This window comes from Onychomys torridus, chromosome 5 (genome assembly GCF_903995425.1).
Source record: "Onychomys torridus chromosome 5, mOncTor1.1, whole genome shotgun sequence".
NCBI lineage: Eukaryota > Metazoa > Chordata > Mammalia > Rodentia > Cricetidae > Onychomys > Onychomys torridus.
In genome coordinates this window covers 103,885,229-103,908,422 of record NC_050447.1, presented here as the reverse complement: position 1 = coordinate 103,908,422, position 23,194 = coordinate 103,885,229, and the positions used below count along the sequence as shown (strand labels likewise).

The 23,194-nt window shown below is 42.3% G+C and overlaps 1 protein-coding gene across 1 annotated transcript in view; it reads right to left on the bottom strand.

Moving 5' to 3' along the window:
- The window catches only part of Mboat1 (membrane bound O-acyltransferase domain containing 1), a 102,965-nt gene that overhangs the window by 20,672 nt on the left and 59,099 nt on the right, over positions 1-23,194 (bottom strand). Inside the window, exons 4-8 of the mRNA XM_036188327.1 lie at positions 20,913-21,008; positions 9,574-9,629; positions 6,436-6,490; positions 4,665-4,848; positions 2,629-2,821 (exon numbers count right to left, since the gene is read on the bottom strand). Of these exons, the coding sequence (XP_036044220.1) occupies positions 2,629-2,821; positions 4,665-4,848; positions 6,436-6,490; positions 9,574-9,629; positions 20,913-21,008 (584 nt within the window). The remainder of the gene's footprint in view (positions 1-2,628; positions 2,822-4,664; positions 4,849-6,435; positions 6,491-9,573; positions 9,630-20,912; positions 21,009-23,194) is intronic.

Below are 23,194 nucleotides of genomic sequence, written 5' to 3'. Positions count from 1 at the left end.
AAGTTTATCGAAGATTCCATCACGACCTAGAGCAGCCAGAGCGAGGCTCTGACTCATAGCCCCAAACTGGCTCTCCTTTCCCCACGCATGGTGTAACTTACTATGTCAGACAAACTGATTTGGATACCCCTTTGTTGGAGTTGGTGGTCCTTAGGACACAGCCCAGACAGCTAAGCCTCTTGAATTCGTACCAATTATTTGGGGTGTGGGGAATCAGCACTGGATGTTAAGTCCAAAGAAAACAGTTTTATTATTTCTCTATAAAAAGTAACTAGAGCAAGTCTAACACTGTGCAGTGGGCTGATGTCCGTGAGAGGCCAGCTTTAAGGACTAAATTTATAATAATTTATAATTAGTACATCAATCATATGTAAATGGCATTTTAAAGAGCTGGATAAAACAATTATTCAGTTAAGCAATTTAAATATTCCCTGACGGACTATTCATTGCTTCTTTATTCATAAATAATACAAAGGTTAATTTCAGATTAGCCCATGTAATCAAAACTGGAGAAAACCTCAAATCTCAGTTATGCAAATTAATGGAGTGTTTCCACTAAACAACCAGGAAAACACAAAGCTGGAGCAGAGGGGACTGGGGAGGAAAAAAAAACTCTGTGCACAGGGAAAGCTGTCCAGAGGAAACACATCTACTTTCCAAAAGCCTGGGGAGTTCTCCTAAAGGGCAGAATGACATCCTGTTCCCTGTCACCCCTCCCACCCAGACCCTGTCAGCACAACCCACACCCACCTTGTGGCAGACTCTCCCCATAAGGCCACGGAATGGCCTTTTTTCCTCCTTAAATCTGGAGCTGATTTAGTCCAAAGCCAGCCCTAAAGCCCAGAGATACAAAACACGGGAGCAGCCAGGGTAGGAAGAGAAGAGAGAAAGCAAAGTCAATGAAACTAGAGAGTATAGAAAAGGGAAGAAGAATTCTCAGCACCCCAACCCCTCTCTCTTCATACACACACACACACACACACACACACACACACACACACACGCACGCACGCACACACACACCCCTGCACACATTCGTACTCAGGTTAGAGCAGAGAAAAAGCATTAACTCTTTTGCATGGGAAAACACATAGATACAGGGATCCAAATAGACTCCTAGCTACCTGAGATAGAAATGCCCAGCTAATAGAGAAATAAAAAAGGCAGCATTATTAACTAGCAAAGCAACAGCAGAATCAGGAAGGAGGGGACGGGCTTTTGAAGCACATCTAGCCTCCATATTATGCCATTGGGGCAACTCTTGATGCCTCCTGCCTGGTTGATGGAGAGGTCTGTGTTCCCACAAAATGTCATAGTCTTGAGATGCAGAAGATGTTTCTTAGCTCAAAGCCTGGTGTTCAACAAACACCCCCTAAATTAAACTGAATGGAGATGGAAACAAAATACAGCACACTACAAATTCTAAAACAGTTCTCTCTAATGCTGGGTGTAGTAGTTCACACCATTAGTCCCAGCAGAGGCAGAGGCCGGTGGATCTCTGGTCTACAGAGCGAGTTCCAGGTCAGCCAGGACTACCTAATAAACTCCTATCTCAAACAACATAACAAACAGCTCTAAGTCTGATGTCTCTGGCCAAACGTTAGGGAAACACTGCTTTTGGACTGAACTTACACGTAGATATTTTTGCAGCTAAAAATAGCCATGCCCCAGGAGAAACTGCTTATTGGGCATAAAGTTTATGTTTAGGGCAACTAAAGTTTCTGGCTTTTACTTTTAACTGTCATGAAAAACCTGCCAATGCTGGACTGCATGCCTAAATGGCCAAAGCAGTCTATTTCATATTACATATATTTGAATGAAGAAAAAAATCATTCTGCATCTGCAAAATTTAATTTGGACAATAAATTCTAAAACACAAACTAAGAAGAGGGCCTGAGTCACGTGTTACTCCTTAATATTCAGTCTGTACACAAAACACTGGGAACTGTTGAATGACCAGTTTGATTTAAGAAGTGAAGTCCCCACTCTGTCTAACCTTCCTATCTTAAATCAAAATTCTTTCCAGCCTTGGTAAGTGCATAGGTCCTTCTCTTAGCAAAGCTCTAAACAAGTCCATCTAAAATTACTTCAAAGGAAAGAGATAAAACCTTCAGATTGGCCAACATGCCCCAATAGAGAGGGAGAAAAAAGAAGATGTGTGATAAAAACAAAATGAGGCTGGACTTTTCACCAGGAAGAGGAAAATCTTGAACTCAGCTTCCTTCCGAAGCAGCAAGCTCAACCAGCATTTCCTTCACCATGTGCAACCTAACCTGACGTGTGGGAGAGTAAAATTCATCGTACATACATACAACCCAGAGGACAGCAAGCCAGACTTCTGGAATTTTCTCTTAACTTTGCTGTGCACTGAATGGCCATGTTCAGTGGTTGGAAGCAGTTATGAACATTGGGTTTAAGCAGCAGCCCAGATATCTCCTCACCAATAACTAGTTTAGGAAGGGTGGAAGAGAGGAGCACAATGTTGAAAGTTAAAATTGGCACTGGCTTCCCTGCCATAGGAGGGAATGGACTTTACCATGATTTCATGATCCACATGATACTTGGGCTAAACCATCCAAGGAGGACCACTCCACTCCTTATTCATTTGGGGCTCTCCATCAAACTTACCTAACGTCCACGCAAAGTAGTACTTGGGCTTTGCGGCTTGCATGACAACATATAAGTACCAAAGGCGACTGAGGAAGTTGGCCTTATGTACAAACCAGTCGTCAACAAGGAAGGTGACAGGAAAGGACTTTGAGAGGGTCAAAAACAACAGCAGAGACATCAAAGTCATGCACAACTTCTGTATCACAGCTCTCTAGAAATGGAGGAAAAAAACCCATGTAACTACTCAGGTATGAGGACCACAGTTTTGGCAACAGCATTTAAAGAACATGGTTATCCAATAACTTCCCTAGAAAGAAGGGCAATGGATATGGGTTTTCTTCCACAAGACACACATCTGATAGGATTAGATTAGGTGGTATATTTAGATACAGAACATACATGTAACCCTTGAGGATTGGAGGTATTCATTGTAAACATGGGACATATCTGAATGTGTCTTTCAGGAACCAACATAGGTTAGGCAGGATTGTTGTCCAAAACATGAGGGTAATGGAGACCACTATAGGGTAGCAATTTTCTACCTGAAAGCAATAACCATTTGCTTTCCACTAGTATAGGCCTGCAGAACCAAGGAAACACGTTTGCATCACCAGCCAGGAAGTAGAGGTTTCTGGTATAGTGGCTTCTGCACACATGATTGAACACCTGAGCCAGTTAGTGAGCAGATAATGGAGACCATTAGCTTCCACAGAAGACTCAAATGTTTAATCTGCAGTTTTGTCATAAGCCTACTGTGACCAGGGAAGAGGGGAGCTCAGTTGATGACATTCTTTCAGCAGATTGGCCTGTGGCATGTCTATGGGGCATTTCCTAATTGCTCATTGATGTTGGTGGGCCCACCAGGCAGTTGGACCTGGGCTGTAGAAGAAAGGTATCCCAACAGGAGCCGAGAAGCAAGCCAGCAAGCAGTTCTGTGGTCTCTGCTTCAACCTGTCTCTGGGTGTTTGCTTGTAGTCACTGCCCTGGCTTCTCTCGGTGACGGACTATAACCTGTAACTAAATAGGCCTTTTCCTCACCTAGCTGCTTTCGATCATGGTTTTATCTCAGCAACAAAGACACAAAGCAGAATATCTGGGGTTAGGATGTCCTGACTTTTAGGTTAGTCAGGATTCAGTAATTTTGCCCAGTTCCTCTGAGTTTACAGGAAATGTCATCCTACATATGTGTAATTTCCAACTTCATAGAAACAGGTGTCTTTTCTAATATGGCACAGCAATGGTCCCCTTCCCAGAAGTGACTGGGGCTTAAGTGAACAGCCATGATGTGGAAAATGAATGGGTCAGAGCAAGTCATAGCAGAAGCTGGGTGGTGGTGGTGCACGCTTTTAATCTCAGCACTTGGGAGGTAGAGCTAGGCAGATCTCTGTGTGTTCAAGGATACAGCCAGCATGGCGACACATGCCTTTAATCCCAGGGAGTGACAGCAGAAAGTAGAAAAATATCTAAGGCGTGAGAACCAGAAACTAGAAGCATTTGGCTGGTTAAGTTTTTAGGCTTTGGAACAGCACAGTTCAGCTGAGACCCATTCGGATGAGGACACAGAGGCTTCCAGTCTGAGGAAACAAGACTAGCTGAGGAACTGGCGAGGTGAGGAAGCTGTGGCTTATTCTGCTTCTCTGATCTTCTAGCATTCACCCCAATAACTGGCCTCAGGTTTGATTTTATTGATAAGAACTTTTAACATTCCTGCTACAATGACGAGGAAATGAGAACAGTGCCTGGCTCTGAACTGAGAGCCATCTTGCACAGACAACAGCCTCAATAACTGCCTGGAGTTGATTTGAAGCAAATGGGGGTGGATGATCAGCCATGCTGTCTGCTAAGCTCTTTGACATTTGACCGTTACTGTTTTATTTCTCCATTCTAAGGACCAAACCCCAGGTCTCGTGCATACTAAGTAAGTGCTCTACCACCAAGCTCCACCCCCAGCTATGATTCTTTAACTAGAATGACTATTAGCTAAGATCAGCCCTGAGAATGAAACCCATTCTCGGAAACTCCAAAAAAAAAAATACTGAGTACTAAAAACTTACAGTGGGAGAAGGTTCTGGCAAACTCTGAAAACCTCTTTGCTTCCAGTTCATTTCCAGCAACTTCATATGTATGTGTCTCCCTTCGATGAAGGCGACATAGTCCTTGAAGTTATTACAAGGGCCAGCTATGACACTCATAAAGTTGAGATGGTAGCTTAAGTATTCCAAAAGCGAGGGCTTCACTCTGTGAAAGTAAATGAAATTTAAAACTTGAGTCCTCATCCATGTCCAATTCTCCATCAGCATATGCCCATATACCTGAATCGTTATTACCCATGGCAAGGCCGTTCACTCTCCTGTTTTCTATAAAATCCCGCTAAGAGAGACATCATTAAGACAGGAACCATGGATGAGATAGGTGATTGAGAAGGTCACAGTTCCACGTCGTCACCCTCTGCTGGTGAACACAGAGGGAGGGATCTCAGGCAAAGGTTCCTCTGAGGCTGAGAACTGCTCTTTTCTCATCACCTCTGTCTGCTAACATCACAAATGAAGGCATAAACAAAGGCAGGGTGAGAATCTGGCCTAATGTCAGCTGCTGAGATGCTCCAGAGAGGGGAAATTCTCTCCTGACTGCCAACATAAATACAAAGTAAATGGTGGGCGGACCCGACCGGTTTCCACTTGGAAGCCACACAGAACCAACTGTGACAGCCTGTTGTCTGCTTTGGTATGTCTGGGTCCTGAAAAAGAGACCAGGGAAAACCGGGAGTGCACGGCTCTACCTAATGATTCAAGGGCACACAGAAGGCCTGCTCTAGCAGAGTATTATTGCAGGAAAGGAGCACTTGATATACCATCGCTCATTGGCTCCTCAGACTGTGCCTTAAGCTGATTATAGCTACATAGTGCTGAGCAAGAGATCAGACTTATTCACACCTGTGTCCAAGTCTCAGTTCCTTCGTGAAGGCACCTCCTGGGACTCCTTAGGGCTGTCAGCTGCTTCCGGTACCCTCTAGCAGGAACCTGTCCCCTAGCATGGCTACTCTTTGTGAGTCACCCCAATGGCATTTTCATCCCCATGTCAATGTTTTTCTCCTGATTCTTTAGGAACCCTCCCCTTTCTCCCTAACACCATCACCTTTCTGTTGCCCGTCCACACTGGCCAAACACCACTTTCAGAATCCCTCTGACTCCCCAACCTGGATAGCCTGCTGTTCTACTTCCTATCTTTCCCTGTGCTGGACCTAATCATACTACATGCATTGGCAATTACTATTTCTCAAAGGCCCCAGACACAAGTCCAACAAAAATAATTCTGGAGTGGACACACACATCCTGGAAAAGGAAACTCTCATGGGACGGACAAAATCAGAGATGAGATCCATCTGCTCTTGACCTCTGCCCTACAGCAGACTCAAACACACACACAAATGATCTATATGCAAAGTCAGCCATTATTTAGCATTGTCCAAAGGCAAAAATTAGTAGACAGACAAGGGCCCATCAACAGCAGATTCAATATTAATATCACATCCATATAATGGAATTAATATGAGTATTAAAGAATTTCTAGATAAGTGATTCTCAACCTGTGGGGCCCAATCCCCACAGGGGTCATATATCAGATGTCCTGCATATCAGATGTTTACAGTATGATTCATAACAGTAGCAAAATTACAGTTATAAAGTAGCAACAAAATGATTTTATGTTTGGGGGTCATCACAACACAAGGAACTGTATTAAAGGGTCACAGCATTAGGAAGGTGAGAACCAGTGCTCTAGACACATCCAAAGGGCTTGAGAATATACTAGTAACTGCTAACTTACTTCACAGCAAGTCGGTATTGCTCAGCAGAAAGGTCTTCAGCTTTTCGACCTAATCCTATGAAAGTGAAATGAAATTCAGAGTAAGGTGTTTAAAGTGAAATAAGTAGCTGATCCTAAAGGAGTCTTCCCAAACTCATTTGGAAAAAGCTGATTGTTTTTGCTTCGTCTACCTTAAAGAATCACTGCTTTTTCATTTTTCAGAAGCCCTGCAGGAGGAAGGCATTGGCTGAGAGTGAATTTAGCATGCACAAGGCCCTGGATTCCATCTTTCTGACAGGTGTAAAGTTATCCTAGATTAGTCCCCCATGAGTCCATGTGAAGAAATCTCCATAGGTTTGTGTGCACAAGAGAACACTCTGGGTTCCTTTATTTGATCTGCCTAAGTAGTATGTTAACTCCAGAAAACCCTGCCCATCACCTCCACTTAGAGATGCCTCACCACACGGCAGGGTTCCATTGCTCTAGCAGTTGTAAGAGTGCCCTTCGTGGGCTGGACCAATTCAGATGTCTCCCTCATGATGCTAAGTGGGAAACTTGGTGTGCCACTGACAGTGACTGTCAAATGGACAGGACCTAGAATCACCTAGGAGACAAACTTCTGGGCATGCCTGTGAGGGAGTTTCTAGAAGTGGCTATGTGAGGTGGGATAGGCAGCCCCACTCCAAGGGCTTGGTAAAAAGGAGAAAATGAGGAAGCAACCCACAGATATGCCTCTTTGCTTCCTGACTTCAGAGGTAATGTGACCACACACTCATGCCTGCTGCCATGTCTTCCAGCCACCTCCAACTGTGAGCCTGAATGTATGCTGCCTTAAGTGGCTGTGGTCATGGGATTTTGTCACAGCAACAGGAAAAATATCTAATATACCTGAGAACTGGGACAGCCATAACAGGGGAAGCTGAGAGGGCTGAGAGGAGACATAATGGAGGAAGAAACAGGGACTTTCTCCTTCCAGAGAGCAAAAGGAACATAACCCTAACTGCAGGGGAAACACAAAGAATCCGCAGATTTTTGTCTTTTCTTCTTTGAAATCATCCACAGAGGATAAACTTCCAACCACAAGCGTGACGTTTGCTTCCTGTAAAATGGACATGCTGTCTTGGAGTCAAAGAAACTAAAGCATTATCTTGGTGGGGTTCCCCCCCCTTTTTTTTTTGGTTTGTTTGTTTTGTTTTGGAGGCAGGATCTCTCTATGTAGCCCAGGCTGACCTTGAACCTAAAGCCCTCTTATGCATGCTATACAAATGCTGGGAGTGTAGAAGTGAGCCACATATTGGCTCTGAAGTACAACATAAGAACTCTAAATCTGCCTAGCAACCATGAAGGAATTCCACAATGCACTTAAACCGGGGCCTGTAATCATAGCATATGGAAGGCAGAGACAGGCGGATAGAGTTTCAGGCCAGCTAGGAGACATAATAAGATCCTGTCAAAAGAAAATGCCTAAGAAAAGACAGAGTGTTTCTGGAATTCCCTCATTCCTCCCACACACAGGGGGGAAAAAAGAAAAGGGAAAAAGTAAATAAACACTTCCCTCTATGTTAGGTAGGAAAACTCCAGGAAAAGTGGTAAAGGCAGAGTACCTTAAAATGTAAATTTAGGCCCAAAGTCTATTTCAAAATTTAAAAAAAAAGATGAAGAATCAGTGTCGAAAACAAAATAAACAAACAAAAAGACCCCCACCTCTTCTAGCCCAGTATGCAGTATGGTTGCAGCTGGGAGGAAGCAGGAGGATTCCAAGTTCAAGGCTAAACTGGGATACACTGTAAGGCCATGTCTACACACATATGTACACACACAGCCAACAATAAAACCCCACTCTCTTTTTTCCAATGAGATCTCAACACACCCACAGCAATGTACAGAATTCAACTGACTATCAGTTACTTTACTTCTGTTAGTCTATACTGGTAGGCGTGCCCAAATTTTTGACATGGTCACACAAAGTTGTCATGTATAAAGTTTACAATCAAGCAGAGGACAGCTTTACTAATCCCCACTCCCAGCCAAAAAAAAAAAAAAATCTTATACTGTTCTAAGTAAGTTTATAATTTAAGTAAGTTTGTAATTTGTGGTAGGGCTACATTCAAAGCTATCCTGGGCTTCCATTCCTCAGGCCCATGGGCCATGGGTTAGACATTCCTGGCAGCCACCACCTAACAGCATTTCCATTTTCCTGGGACTTACTGATTCTGACAATGTAAGTCACATTTGGGGATGTGTCTGAGCTCGGGGCAAATCAGGATGGTTGGTCACTCTACAGACACCACCTCGTTCCTCCTGTAGAATGACCCAGTTCTATGTAGAGCAGCTAATGCCCCAAGTATGAATGAAACACAGGGTCAATTAAAACATAATCTGTCCCCACACTTTAAGTAAAGCAAGGAAACTAATTGTTGGAGAGAAATATTCTCAACTAGTTTAGTATAAAGACATGTCAACAGTTGAGATCGGTCTCAGAGCAGTACAAACCCACAGGACACCTGCCCACTGCACCCCTTAACCCTGTATTGGATGGAATCTTCCACCTGGTTGAAAGTCTTCCTCCCTTGGTGGAAACCCGCTCTAATGATGTAAATCACATGCTCTGACCATTGTTAGGAAGGGCCTCAGTGAAATACACAGGCAAAAGAATCTTCCTTCTCCCAGCTCTTTATAGGTCAGGCTAATCTTAGCAGATGATTTTTCCAAGCACACACCTCCCCCAGGGGGCTAAAAACCCAGCATTAAACACAGATTAAGCAGCCAATGCTGTTAAATTTTTTATTGCCCTCTAAGTTTTTCGGAGAGGAAATCAAAGCCAAAAGGAAACTGTTGTCTTAATAAATTTGGGAAAGGTCAGAGGGCATCATGAATTAACTTGAAAATATAAACAAAAACCTCACTCTTCTTGGAGCAAACATGTTAGCAAATATGGACTGTGGGTTCAATAAAGAAATGGGGAGTGATGGCTGGGAAAGTAAAAAAATAAATAAATTTTAAAAAAGGTATAACTATGGATGGAGGCCTGGAAACTTTGAACAAGAGAGAGCCGGGCCTGCCAGTGCTCCCGTAAAGCTTGGACTGTGTGTGTGTGAAATACATGCGTACTGGACATCTGGATGGCTCTGAGATCCAGGGGGAAGACTGTTTTCTCACCATCATGAATTTGGAAAGCCAAGGTTGTAATCTTCTGAGTGACAATCATCAGAGGCCTAGAAAGAGGACAGAAAATGGAAACTGGTTCAAAAAAAGAAAAGAAAATTTCTATTTCTTTGCATGGTGGTTTTCACCTTGAAGTTTACTAAATCAAATGCAGAAACAACTCTAAAATATTCATATTATCCCCCTTGCAATTTGCTTTATGTGCACAGATATAACAGTACTTGCCATGGTACTCTGTCCTCTGGTGTTGATATTGCCTTTGCCAACTGGGACAGTCTAGGACAGTCTACATGAGACCTTCACATGACCGGGTCAATAAACATTGCGTCATGAAAAGAGGTGAAGGAGGGCCAGCAGGATGAAATATTCTTTTCCATGTTTCTAGCCTAAGAGATAGCTCTTTTGTTTAGACAGATGGTAGGCTAGACCATTTCTGTTTGTCTAAGTGTACTCTGGGATGTTCAAATAATGGCAAAATCACCCAATGACACATTTCTCAAATCATGTTCTCAATGTTAAGAGACACAGGATTATTACTGGCTTCTTCATCCATGCCTGCTGCAATCTTCTTTGTTTTGTTAAAGGTAAGTCTGGCATGCACACATAATAAGATATATCTGTCAAATACAGCTGACAAAAAGTAAGCAATTAGTTAACAAAAATAACAGCAACCTTAAATTGGTAAAGCCAGCTACTGTTGGGAGGCCTTTCATGGGGAACATGGACAGACTTCTATTCATCCCAGATCGTGTGCCAATGAGAGTCAAAAGAAATGAATCCACTTAAGTCTAGCTTGGTGAACCAGTGAGTTGGACTAGTGTTACTCACAGGTGCATAGGTGAAGAGTTACCAGTAGGAACATGGGCAACATCTGGGCAGCTACTGTACTGAAGAGGACTCTGCCCCATCTCCCCCTGCAAATGTTGACTGTTTGTATATCCTTGAGGAGGGGTGAGACCCCATGAGCTTTAAGGGCCACCTTGTGAAGAACCCTACACACTCCATTGGTGAGCCCAACCATGTGAGGAACTTGTGGGAGTAATTGCAACTGCTCTGTTTTAAAACAACAACAGCCATGTCATGCTCAGAAGACAGAGTCTCACATAGTCCCAAGTCAAAACTTACCTGAAAAAGAGCAGTCATGCCAAAAAGCTAGGATAGCTGCATGAAGGTAAGAATCATCATTTTAACTTTCAGCTATTATATTACATCCCTGTAATCCCATCACCCAGGAAACTAAAACAGGAAGGAAGGCCAGGAGTTGGGGGCTAACCTGGGTTACCTAGAGAGACCCTGTCACAAAAGAAAAATAAATTTTCATGCTGTAAAGAAAATAAAAAAAATGAATGAAAATATTTGTAAATCATATATTTTATAACTTAATAACAAATAGTTCAATTTAAAAGTAGTCACAAAATCTCAATAACTCTCCTCTCTCTCTGTGTGTGTGTGTGTGTGTGTGTGTCTCTCTCTGTCTCTCTGTCTCTGTCTCTCTCTCTCTCTCTCTCTCTCTCTCTCTCTCTCTCTCTCTCTCTGTGTGTGTGTGTGTGTGTGTGTGTGTGTGTGTGTGTGATCTGTAAATGGATAATAAGCACATGAAAGATGAATGCTAGTAATTAGCAGTCACAGAAATTCAAGTGGGAACCACAGAGAGGTACCGCTCCCAAGCTCCAGTACAGCTGTAGTCAATGTGATAGGCAATGGCAAGAGTTTGCATGGATATAGGAAAATCAACACCCTCACACACTGCTGGTGAGAACACATGATGATTAATTTTGATCATCCACTTGATTTGATTAAGGAACACACAGGAAATTAATGAAGCACACTTTGGGCTGTGTCTGTGAGTGCATTTTTAAGAGGTTTAACTAAAGTGGGGAGATTCACCCTACATGCAGATCTCGCCATAGCCTGGGCTAGAGAAGCAGACTGAATAAAAAGGGGGATGGAGCTGAGAGATGGCTCAGAAGAATACCAATGACTCTGAAATCCTCCTCCATCTCACAGCATGTTTGCAGAAGCCCAAGAGCCAATAGGGAAGACTTAAAACAACATAATGTTTGTGCTATGAAATATGGAGCTAGGTCTGCCTAGAAGGGAGGGCATCTGTGCTCGGCCAGAACAGGTGATAATACCTACAGCCAACAAGAAGGGAACCAGGTCAGTCACTCTAGGGCAACAAGCCATGCCATGCTCTTTCATGTTGAAAAATAATTGAACACCATGGTTTTAGTCTTCATAATAAGGGCTACCTACTTCACAGCTTCTAGAAGACTAACTTGGTAATACAAATCCATGTACTTTTGTAGCTCACGCTCTTGATGTTCAACAAGACCTCTGACCCAGAATGTACAACAAAGGCTGAGAGCTATTTTTCTTAAAAGAGGCTCACTATATATAGGCACTGCATTCAAGGTAGTTTCTAAATATGGCTTTCAAAGTATCATAGATTTCTTTCCAAAGCTTTTCTGATTTTCTTTGCTTTATTTTGGAAGTCTGAGAATGCTAAGAATCAGTCTTCCTATGAAAATCCCAGCATATATTTTTAAATGTGTGCCACATTCTGTGGTGATCATCCTATCTGCAAACCATGTAAAGCTGCGCAGTCAACTTAACTCACACCTTTGTGGTGGAGTATGAACACACACCTACAAACAAATTGATAAGACATTAATTATGGAATTAGCCTAGATTTCCATCTCTGTAAAAATATAATATTTGTTTTCACCCAGCAAGGACTACATTAAATGTACTCCATTGCATAAACATTTAACAGTCTAATATGCACAGACATCTCCCTCCCTCTCTCCTTTTCTCTTTCTCTCTTGGTACCAGGTATTAAACCCAGGGCTTCATGTATACTAGAGAAGCACTCTATCACTGAGCTATATCCTTAGTCCTTTCTTCAGAGTTTCATTTAGTTGCCAAGGTTTGCTTTGAACTTACTATGGAAGCCCAGGCAGGCCTTGAACCTATGACTCTCCTGCCTCAGCCTCCTGAGCAGCTGGAATTATAGGCCCGCACCACTAGGCCTGGTTTAAATATCTGCCATATTTAAGACCCCATCTACCTGCATCAGTATCTTCCCTGTGTGGGAGGGGAAAATGTCGTACCCAAGAAATCTCCTGCACCTCTGTTTCCATTTGCATATTGGCTTCTCAAAAGAAGCAGGCTAGTGCAGACTGTTCTACTGGATTGTTCAGCCAAGTCGGAAAGTGCTAATCAGTCAGCACCAACTCTCTACCACTGGAATATGCAAAAACCACACAGTTGCCATGTCTTAGAGAAGATGTCTTTTTTTTTTTAAGGGGGGAAAAAGTAGCAGCATCTGTGGGTTAAATGTTACCTAGCAATATGTAACAATCTTATGTTATTTATTTTGTACTCTCAACAGGTACTGCTTCTATTTGAAACATCTCAAGAAGTTCCTAACAATTGGCACACAAAGAAACAACTCAGGGATGAAGAGACCGCTCCGCAGCTGAAACATTTTCTGGGTGAGCCCAAAAACCAGAGTTCAGATCCCAGCACCCACATGAATGCTAGGTGGGCATGGTGGCCTGCCTGAAATCCTAGGACTTGGGAGGCAGAGATGGGGGACCTGGAGCAAGCCAGTTAGCCATGAGTGCCAAATTACTAAGCTTTCCGTTCACATAGAGGATCCTGCCTCAGTATATAAGGTGGAAATGATCAAGAAGGACACTCAACCTCAACCTCTGCCCTCAACATACATGCACACAGTTGTATACATTCATCTGCACACACATGTGCACCCATGTCCATACACATCACATTACACACAAGAAAGCAAACAAGTCCTGTGCTTCTAACACATCTAGAACCAGGACCCGTCTGCTGAAAGGAGAAGTGGTTCTGAACCCTGGAGACTAGAATCTGCAAGCATGTTGACAGGACAGCAACAGACTGTCCCTCACAGAGCTACCTTGCACCCACAGCTCGCTAGTCGTGACTGTCTCTAAATGTGAACTGAGAACTACTGAGTATAAACAAAGCCTCTAGAAGATAATGAGACTTGGGAATTGATTCCTTAGAGGCTTCAACCTAAAATTGTAAGTCCCACCTATATTGTATTTCAATCAAATGAAACCATCTAAAGTACATCTGTTGGTTTATGATTAGTATTCATGCTCATTTTTGCCCAAAATTCAAAGCTCAGCATACAGTATGTGGGGGTTAATGTTGGCAACTGACAGGATCTAGGATTACCTGTAAAACAAACCTCTGGGAGCACCTGGGAGGGGTTCTGCAAACTAGGCTAGCCTCTGGGAGCACCTGTGAGGGTTCTGTAGATTAGGCTAGCCTCTGGCATACCCGTGAGGGGCTATCCTGAGCACACACAGCAGGCATAGAAAGAACAGGAGGAAATCTATAACAGGTTTCCTCATGCAGCTGAAGTCACTCCTCAGCACAGCAAGGTTTCTGAACTTGAGCTGTGCTCTGATTTCTCACCATCAGCACCCAGCCACAGCCTTAGATTCATACACCCTCAGCAACTTCATACTGTGCCCTTGGCTCTGTGAAGCCTGTGAAACCAAGGAGAGAGGCCAGCATGGGGAGCAGGGCAACCTCCCCATGTGTTATTATTCCCCCCGTGATTAAAACAAAAATGAGTAAAATCATACTTTGTCTTCTTGAACTTAAGAAACATAAGTGAGAATTAGACATATAAGCACAGAAGTGAAGTAAGGAAAAACAGGCAGGTGAATATAAGTTCAGGACAAAAAGATAAAACAACTGACCAAGAACACAGTCATCACTTCTCATTTCAACAGGACACTGCACAAATGGATATGGTATAACTTTTGTCTGCAAAATTAAACTCTAAGTGATTGTGCCTGGAAACCTAGCAGGAGCCTGAAGTGGGGTGAAATGTGACAAAAAGCCAACACTGAAATCTCTTGGCACATGTCTTCCAAATCATAGAGCCCAGTTATGTGGACACTGGGCAGACCATCAGCTGGGGTGGCCAGATGTCATAAAGCCACAGAGGAAAACACTGCCCAGGGACTGCAGGGCAATGGCCACCACCAGGAGAGGGACCAAAGTCATAGTTCTAGTGTGTACCCATAAGATAGCAAGGCACACAAATGGCGACTATTCCAGATGTCAATTCTGAATCTCCCTGATCTTATATTATGCATTTAAATACGTTTAAATAACATGCCAGGAATTTTCATCATGATACTACTAATAAAACAAATATAAAATCACCAGTAATGGTCCTTCCAGGAGAAATTCTCTTACATTTTCATTATTTCTTCCCATTCCCTTTCTATAGATATCCGCATCCAAAGAAAGATATAGAATCTCAGCACAGATTCATCTTTTATGCTTTAAAAACATTTTCCTCTTCCTCTGCTTTTTAATTTTTTTTTTTTTTGAGATGGGTCTCACTCCATAGCCCATTCAGGCCTCTAACTCAGGACAATCCTCCTGCTTTAACCTCCCAAGTCCTGGGATTGCAGGTGTGAGCCATTACACCTAGCTTAAAAATCTCAATGGCAGTATTAATTTAGCTCCTTGATTTATTTGTTCACCTATTTTAGAACATTTAGGATACATCCAGCTTCTCACTATTAATGAAAATAGCTAAAAATTCTTGTGAATAAATTTTATTTCCTTACAGTAATTCAATTCCTATTAATTTAACCTATTATAGAATATAAACTTAGACAAAAAATCTTTCTTGAAATGTGTGAGAAAATTGCTTTCCAGAAGGTTATGTGTATTTCTACACCCACTGGCAGTGTGTGAGAGTTCTCATTTCATGTTTTCAAAAGCATTTGGGTGACCTGAATTGCCAACATGAAGAGAGAAATCATCTGCCTAGATCTGGCCTAGACTGGAAAAAAGAAGTCAGAGTTCTGGCTGCCACCCTTGGAAAACATAACTTCATTTGTACCCTTCTGTGAGTGAAAAAATAAGAGTCAAATCACCATAATTAACTTAAAAAATACCAGCATTACCATAATTGCTGAGCTTCCCGAGGGAGAGGGGCTAATATTCTAATGCAGTGGTTCTCAACTTCCTAATGTTGGACCCTGTAATACAGTCCCTCACATTGTGGTGACGCCAACCATGAAATTCCTTCATTGCTACTTCATAACTGTAATTTTGCTATGGTTATGAATCATGCTGTAAATGTCTGATATGCAGGATATCTGATATGCAAGCCCAAAGGGGTTGCAACACACAGGTTGAGAACCACTGTTCTAATGCTTCTGTAGCCCACATTCACAGAGAAAACAAGAAGACATTCACAGCTATTAATACATGTATCGATTTAAATTGCATTAGTAGCACTGACAAAAGTGTGTCTTGTGTGTTCTTTTCTAGGCCAGCCCATGGAAACTTGATTACTTTTGAATGATAAATAAATTTTCAAGTCCCAGAACAACCTAATGTTCAAGTGCATATGTTCTCCCTAATTAAAGACACAAACACTAATCACATCCAATCCCACTAAACTCCTGTCTGTGCTCTTACACTAAAGGAGCAATAAAGGGTGTTAAGCACTAAGATTTGGCCACGAGCTCACAAGGCAGATGCTCCTACATCAATCAGGCTTCTTCGTGACACCACATTCCCCTTTGAAACAACACTTGATCTCTTGACATAATCCTAACCACTGCATTTCCGTTGAAAGAAATAGCATGGTTAAGTCAATTCCATTCTGAAAGAAAGCTTGTAGCTTCTGCATGCTTGTAGTAAGAACCAGCGCTCTGGGCCAGTAAGATGGTTTAGCCAGTAAAGGTAACTGCCACCAAGCCTGATGACCTGAGTTCATTCCTCAGGACTCACATGGTGGAAGGAAAGAATTGACTCACACAAATGATACTCTGACCTCCAACATGGGTGCCATGCCATGCACACATACACAGATTAAATAAATGTAAAATATTTTAATATTTAAAAAGTAATAATGATAATAATAATAATAAATTGTTAAAGAATCAACCTTGGTGAAGATTCCCTGTAATTGTTGTCAATTTGTGATTGAAGCCCCTTGTAAATTTCAGGGTGGGGTACCTCTCCAATTATGATGACTGACATTAGCCAGAGAGATAGGTTTATATCCGCCATTTTTATTTTAAAATAAAAAAGAAACAAACCTCCACGTAGTGGATAGGATGGCCACTCATTCATCAGAAGACTAACTCACATACACCTTTCAAATAGTGAGCATATCTTTTTTGTGTCTGCTCCCTAAGCATGTCCTTGCAAGCTGAACACTCAGCAGTATTGTGTATAACCTCCAGAGATTTCTTACAGGAAGTTTAAAAAAAAAAAAAAAGACACAGAATAAAAACCACTTGAGGAAATTCACCAAATGCAGAGAGATGGAGCTGATTTATATCTTCCTTGTCAGCAAATACAGCATCAGCCCTGTGGTACAAGCATGTGACTGCTTTCCCCAAATTCCCTTGAACTTTCCAGTCTGGTAACTTTCCATGATTTTGAACATACTAAAAATAATGCAAAAGAAGCTAGGTGTGTGATGAATACCCATAAAGCCAGCACATGTTTGAGAGGCTGGTCTAGGAGTTCAAGTCCAGTTTATGCTATAGAGAAGAGACTAGTCTGGAATACATGAGCAAGACTGGAAAGAAAAAGAAGAAAAATGTATGGTATTAATAAAACAAATGGAGGAGGAGGTGTAACAAAAACATCCAAGACATGAACAGCGAGGTGCTCTTACCCCACACAGTCAGGAACAAGAGATGCGTGTTGACCCATCAAAAGATGGATAGTCATGATTCAATGTGTATGAGCTGCTTAAAGCTGCCATGACAAATTGCCACACACCAGATGGCTTACAACAACAAAATTTGAGTTCTGTTTTTTAAATTCACCATCCTAGACAACAGAAGTCCAAAGCTAATCAGACGCACATGGTGGGGGTTCTTTCTAGAGGCTCAGCAGGGTAATATGGCCCATGCTTCTTCCCGGCTTCCCTGCTGGTTGACAGTTCTTGACATGGCTGGACTCTGGCCGCACCCCTAAATTCTACCCCATCTTCACACAGCCATCTTCTCTCTAGGTGTGACTTGGGTCTATTATCTATCCAGACCTTCCTGCAAAGACCAGTCAGATGGTATCTAGAGCATATACTTTAACCCAGGGTCACCTCAACCCAACTAGTTACATCTGCAAAGACACCATTTGGAAATGAGGACACAGCCTGGGGCTGGGTGGACATGAGTTTGGGAAGGACAGCCAATCCTGGACCCGAGACTGGGCACATGTTAGTTTCTATGTGATCTAAAAATAGGAGTGCACATTCATTCTGCAGCTGTACTCACTCCTGTCTGTCTATTCCATGTCTGCTGCACATAGAGTTCCCAGTCTACATCTGCTGAATAATGAATGAAAGAGCCTTTGATGTAGGAGCAGGGCCTTTCCTTGGAGTGTAGATCCCTGCTCAATGGCAGCTCTTGCATAAACTCTGCTTGAGATCGCTAGGGTCACTTCCTCTAGCATAAATAAGGGAGGAAAAACAAAACAAAAAGGTGCTTGCAAAGCAATCTGAGCAAAGAATCCTTGATATTTGCAGTGTTCTCTAATGTTCCCAGCAGCCTCATCCACATTTAATTCAACAGCCATTATTTTTACTGTGCTAAACTTCCTTCAGTGGCTTCTCAAAGTCCTCAAACTGGTTTTAGACAAACTATCTCTCCTTTCATATACATATATCCATATTTATTTATGTACATTTAGAGATATGCATACACACCTATGCCCACATATTTATAGGTAAGTGTATATATAATCAGCTTCTATGTAAGCCGAGATGGTTAAGTTTATGTGTCAACTTAATTGGGTTAAAGAATGCCCAGGCAACTGGTAAACCTTCCTTTTAGATATGTGTATGAAGGTGCTGAGAATCAGTGGCATAAGTGAGGAATCCCTGTCCTCATGGCTGGAGGCATTGTACAGTCCACTGCAGGCCTGGAGAGGACAAACAGGCATGGCAAGTGTGAATTCTTCTAGTTCCACGCTGGAACACCCATCTTCTCCCTTTAGATATCTGAACTCCAGGCTCTTAGGCTCTGGCTTAGTTTGGGCTTCTATTGCTGCAACAAAACACCATGGCCAAAAACAAGTTGGGTAAGAAAGTGTTTATTTGGCTTATATGTCAATATCTGTTCATCATCAAAAGTAGTCAGGACAGGAACTCAAACTGAGCAGGAACCTGGAGGCTGAAGCTGATGCAGATTCAGGGTGGATCCTAGCCCATCAGTTAATTCTCTGGAAACACCTTCACAGACATGCTAAGAAGTGTACCTCACCAATCTCCTAGGTGACATGAAATCTAATCAGGTTGACAATGGATCTTGGTCATCAGCATTACTGATCACAGGCATCATCACTTCCCTTATGGCTATGTACAGCACAAGCACCATTGATTTCACACATTTAGGCCAGTCCCATTTCTTAACCTTATTTAACATCAATGAAATAAGCCTCTTTTAATTGATGTTGTTAAACACCTCATAATTGGTGGCACATCCACTCATTATGATTCATATGAATTTATAAATCCCCCCCCTCTTAGAATAAAGCCTATTTACCAAGTATTCACTGAATAAGAAGTAATCTAGCTAGAGGAGAGAAGGGTTCTCCGGATGCATGCTGGGGAATTCCTATCAGATGACATAGAGTCTTCAGGAACAATAATGCCTTCATTCCACAAGGGTCATAAAAGGCTGTGCTTGAACTAATATGATCATACACACACACACACACACACACACACACACATCTCTCTCTCTCTCTCTCTCTCTCTCTATATATATATATATATATATATATATATATATACCTCTCTCTCTCTCTCTCTCTCTCTCTCTCTCTCTCTCTCTCTGTGTGTGTGTGTGTGTGTGTGTGTGTGTGTGTGTGTGTGTGTGTGTGTGTTAGGCTAGGCTGACTGGCCAGTGAGCCCAGGAATCAGCTTGTCTCAGTCTCCCCAGTACTGGAATCACGTGTCTGTGCCACCATACTTGGCTTCTCTATGTGAGTTCTGGAGATCAAAGTCAGTTCCTCATGCTTGCAGGCAAGCAAGTGCTTTATTTACTTTGCTGACTCCAGATGCCTCAGCACCATGACACAGAGTTAGCAATGGCCTATACCAGAGGGCCAGTATGGAGGGGATGGCCTTGTAGTTGATAGAAGTCTAGAGGATCTGGAGGTAGAATCATGGGTTCAGCAGAGCCAAAGGATGCTAAAAGACATCACAGTATCACCTGTTTATCAGCTACAACGTATTATTAACTAGTAAGAGATGAAATGCAGGGGGCTAGAGAGATGACTCAGCAGTTAAAATTCTTCCTGCTCTTCCAGAGGACTCAAAATTAGTTTCTCTGGCTGGCATCCATCTATAATTCTAGCTCCAGGGATCCGATGTTCTCCTCTAGCTTCCACAAGTACTGCATTCAAGTTGTGTATACACACACAGACACACAGACACACACACACACACACACACACACACACACATACACACACAAACACACTTTTTAAAAATCATTTTAAAAAATGAAATATATAAAGGAAGTGTGCTGGAAAGTTTTAAGTAAATTGGATACAAGCTAAGATCATCTGAGAGGAAAGAACCTCAAGAAAACGCCTCCATAATATCCAGCTGTAGGGAATTTTCTTAATTACTGATTGATGGGGAAGGGCCAAGACAATCCTGGGTGGTGTCATTCCTGGGCTCCTGGTCCTGAGTTCTATAAGGAAACAGGTTGAGCAAGCCATGGGGAGGAAGCCAGTAAGCAGCACTCTTCCATGGCCTCTGCATCAGTTCCTGCCTCCAGGTTCCTGCCCTGCTTGAGTTCCTGTCCTGACTTCTTTTGATGATGAACTGTGAAACGGTAGCATAAGCCAAATTAACACTTTTTCTTCCCAACCTGCTTTTAGGTCATGGTGTTTCATCACAGCAATAAAAACCCTAACAGGAAACAGAATAGATACTTCAGGTTTTGTGGGCCATATGTATAACTATTCTATCCTGCCGTTGTAGTAGAAAAGCAGCTGCAAACAGGGCATAATCGCTTGTGTTCAAATAAGACTAAAGGAAATGGGAAGGGATGAGGTTCCTGGGCTGTAATCTGTGACCTTCTTTTAACGTATAGAGCTAACAGTTGTACAAAACAAGTAATATTTTAACCTCAGCCTTATTAGCACAGTATCTCACTGTAATTTAGCTGGTCATGATAATCCTTAGTGTGTACTTGGTGTTTATAGACCCTGAGAGACTTAGTCAAAATCATCAGTCAAACACGTCCCCCTCCAATTAAGATACTACTCACCCAGAAAAATCTGTAGTGAGAATTCCATAGTGGAAGATGTATATTCGGCTGATGTGGCATATCGTAAGGTAGCCCATTGCTACAAAAAAGGAATACCTGAAACCCAAACACAGGGGACCATATTAATGTGCATGACTGTAAAGTACTCAATAAATGCTCTCCTTGTTCTCTCTCTCATCCTCTGCAAGTGACTGGTCACAAAGACTTGAATGTTCCAGCTACATCCTAGTCCATCCCATCTCCCCTTTCCACTCCTCTAAGTCCTTCCTCTTTTCTTACCCCAACTACAGCTTTGACAGCAAAACTATCAACTGGAATAGCTTTACAAACTGCAAACCCCTAGGTTCCTCCTCTAGCTCTTCTGGTTTAATTGGTACCGGGCACACGTGGGCATATTCTTAGATTCATTCTTGGCACAAACCATTACATTTATATGATGAACTTCACTAAACACATATCACTACCATATGCTCGTGATTCTATCCATACTTACTTGTGAGCAACTCCCTTGTATTTTTCAGAGATATGGCACACACAATATGACATATAAACTAGCAATACATATCTGTGGCAACGAACACTGAGAGACATTTACATATTGATGTATTCTTATCAACTTGTAATTTTAAATACTTATGATAATCTGTGCAATGGAAAGAATGCATGCCCCCAAATGTGTATGTTAAAACCCTAACCTCTAGTGTGATGGTATCGGGTGCTAAAGCATTTGAGAGAAGATTATGTCATAGGAATAGAGAGAGCCCTAGTGATTGGGATCAGAATCTATATAAAAGAGATCCTTCTGTGCCCATTGTGGTGGCACACAACTATAATCCCAGCACATGAGAGATTGAGGCAGGAAGATGAGAAGTTCAAAGTCATCCTCAAGTACATAGGAAATTTGAGGCAAATCTGGGAAAGCCAGGGGATATCCAGAGAGCTTTCCCATAAAAGAATGTAAAAAGATAGATGTTCACCAGAAGCCAGCTAAGCTGGTTAGAATCTGGCTTCCATTCTCCAGAGATACAACAGACTAATTTCTATCTTTTATTCAGGGGATATCCAGAGAGCTTTCCCATAAAAGAATATAAGAAGATAGATGTTCATCAGAAGCCAACTAAGCTGGTTAGAATCTGGCTTCCATTCTCCAGAGATACAACAGACTAATGTCTATCTTTTATAAGCCACCTAGCTAGCCTAGCTAGAGTGCGTTGTTGCCAGCCTAAGCAGACTAAGACACTCTGATGAGCTACTCTCTCCCTTTCTTTACTGTGCATTCCATGAAAGCACAAATGTCCCTTAGTGTTTGTTAGCCAAATCCACCTACTATGTGTTCAACGTACAAATAAGTATGTGAGCAGTAATTTTCTTTAAAGTGTCCAATGTGTCAAATAAAAACTCCTCTGAGCACAGTATGCTAGGGGCACCCCACGCTAAGCTCTCCTCCGTCCTGTAGACTCATCTTCAGCTGCGTTCCATGTCCATTTAACGCTCGATTACACTGGCCTGCCAATGGTCCACAACTGCATCTTGTGTTTTCAGACCAGATGCCTTTCTGTATGCCTTCCTTCTGCCTGTTACTCCTTCTACATCCTACAGCTCGTCTGGAAACTGCCCAGTTTTCAGGCAAGGCCCAGCCCCAAAGCCACCTCTCCACTATTACTTGCTCAGCTATCCTCCCCAGTTGATCCTGGTTGTCAACCTGACTAGATTTAAAATTGCTGAGGAAATACACCTTTGGACATATCTGTGAGAATATTTCTAGAGAAGATTAACTGAAGGGAAAATAAGGTAGGTGGCAATTCCAACAGGTATATAGATATAAAGTCTAAGGGTGTGTACACATACTTCTTTCTTTTTTTTTTTAAAGATGTACTAATTTTACTTTATATGTATGAGTGTTTTGTCTACATGTGTGCCTATGCACCAAGTGTGTGCTGTCCCCACACAGGCCAAGAGAGGGCATCAGAGTCTCTGAAACTGGCATTATAGGTAGTTGTGAGCCACCATGTGAGTATTGAGAATTGCACTAGGGCCCTCTGGAAAAGCAGCCAGTGCTCTTAACTGCTAAGCTATCTCTCCAGTCCAAGGTGCTTACTTTTGTGCATGTGCAGCTATCATTAGACTCCAGCTTCTCCAGTCTTCCAGTGTAAGCTCAGAACCCAAGGAGTTACAGGCTTTAGTGCAAGATTATGACATCTGAAACATCTAAATTCCTAGAATAAGTAACTACAAGGTTCTCTGCCTTTCCAGAAGATAACCACTGATGAACTATTCAGCCT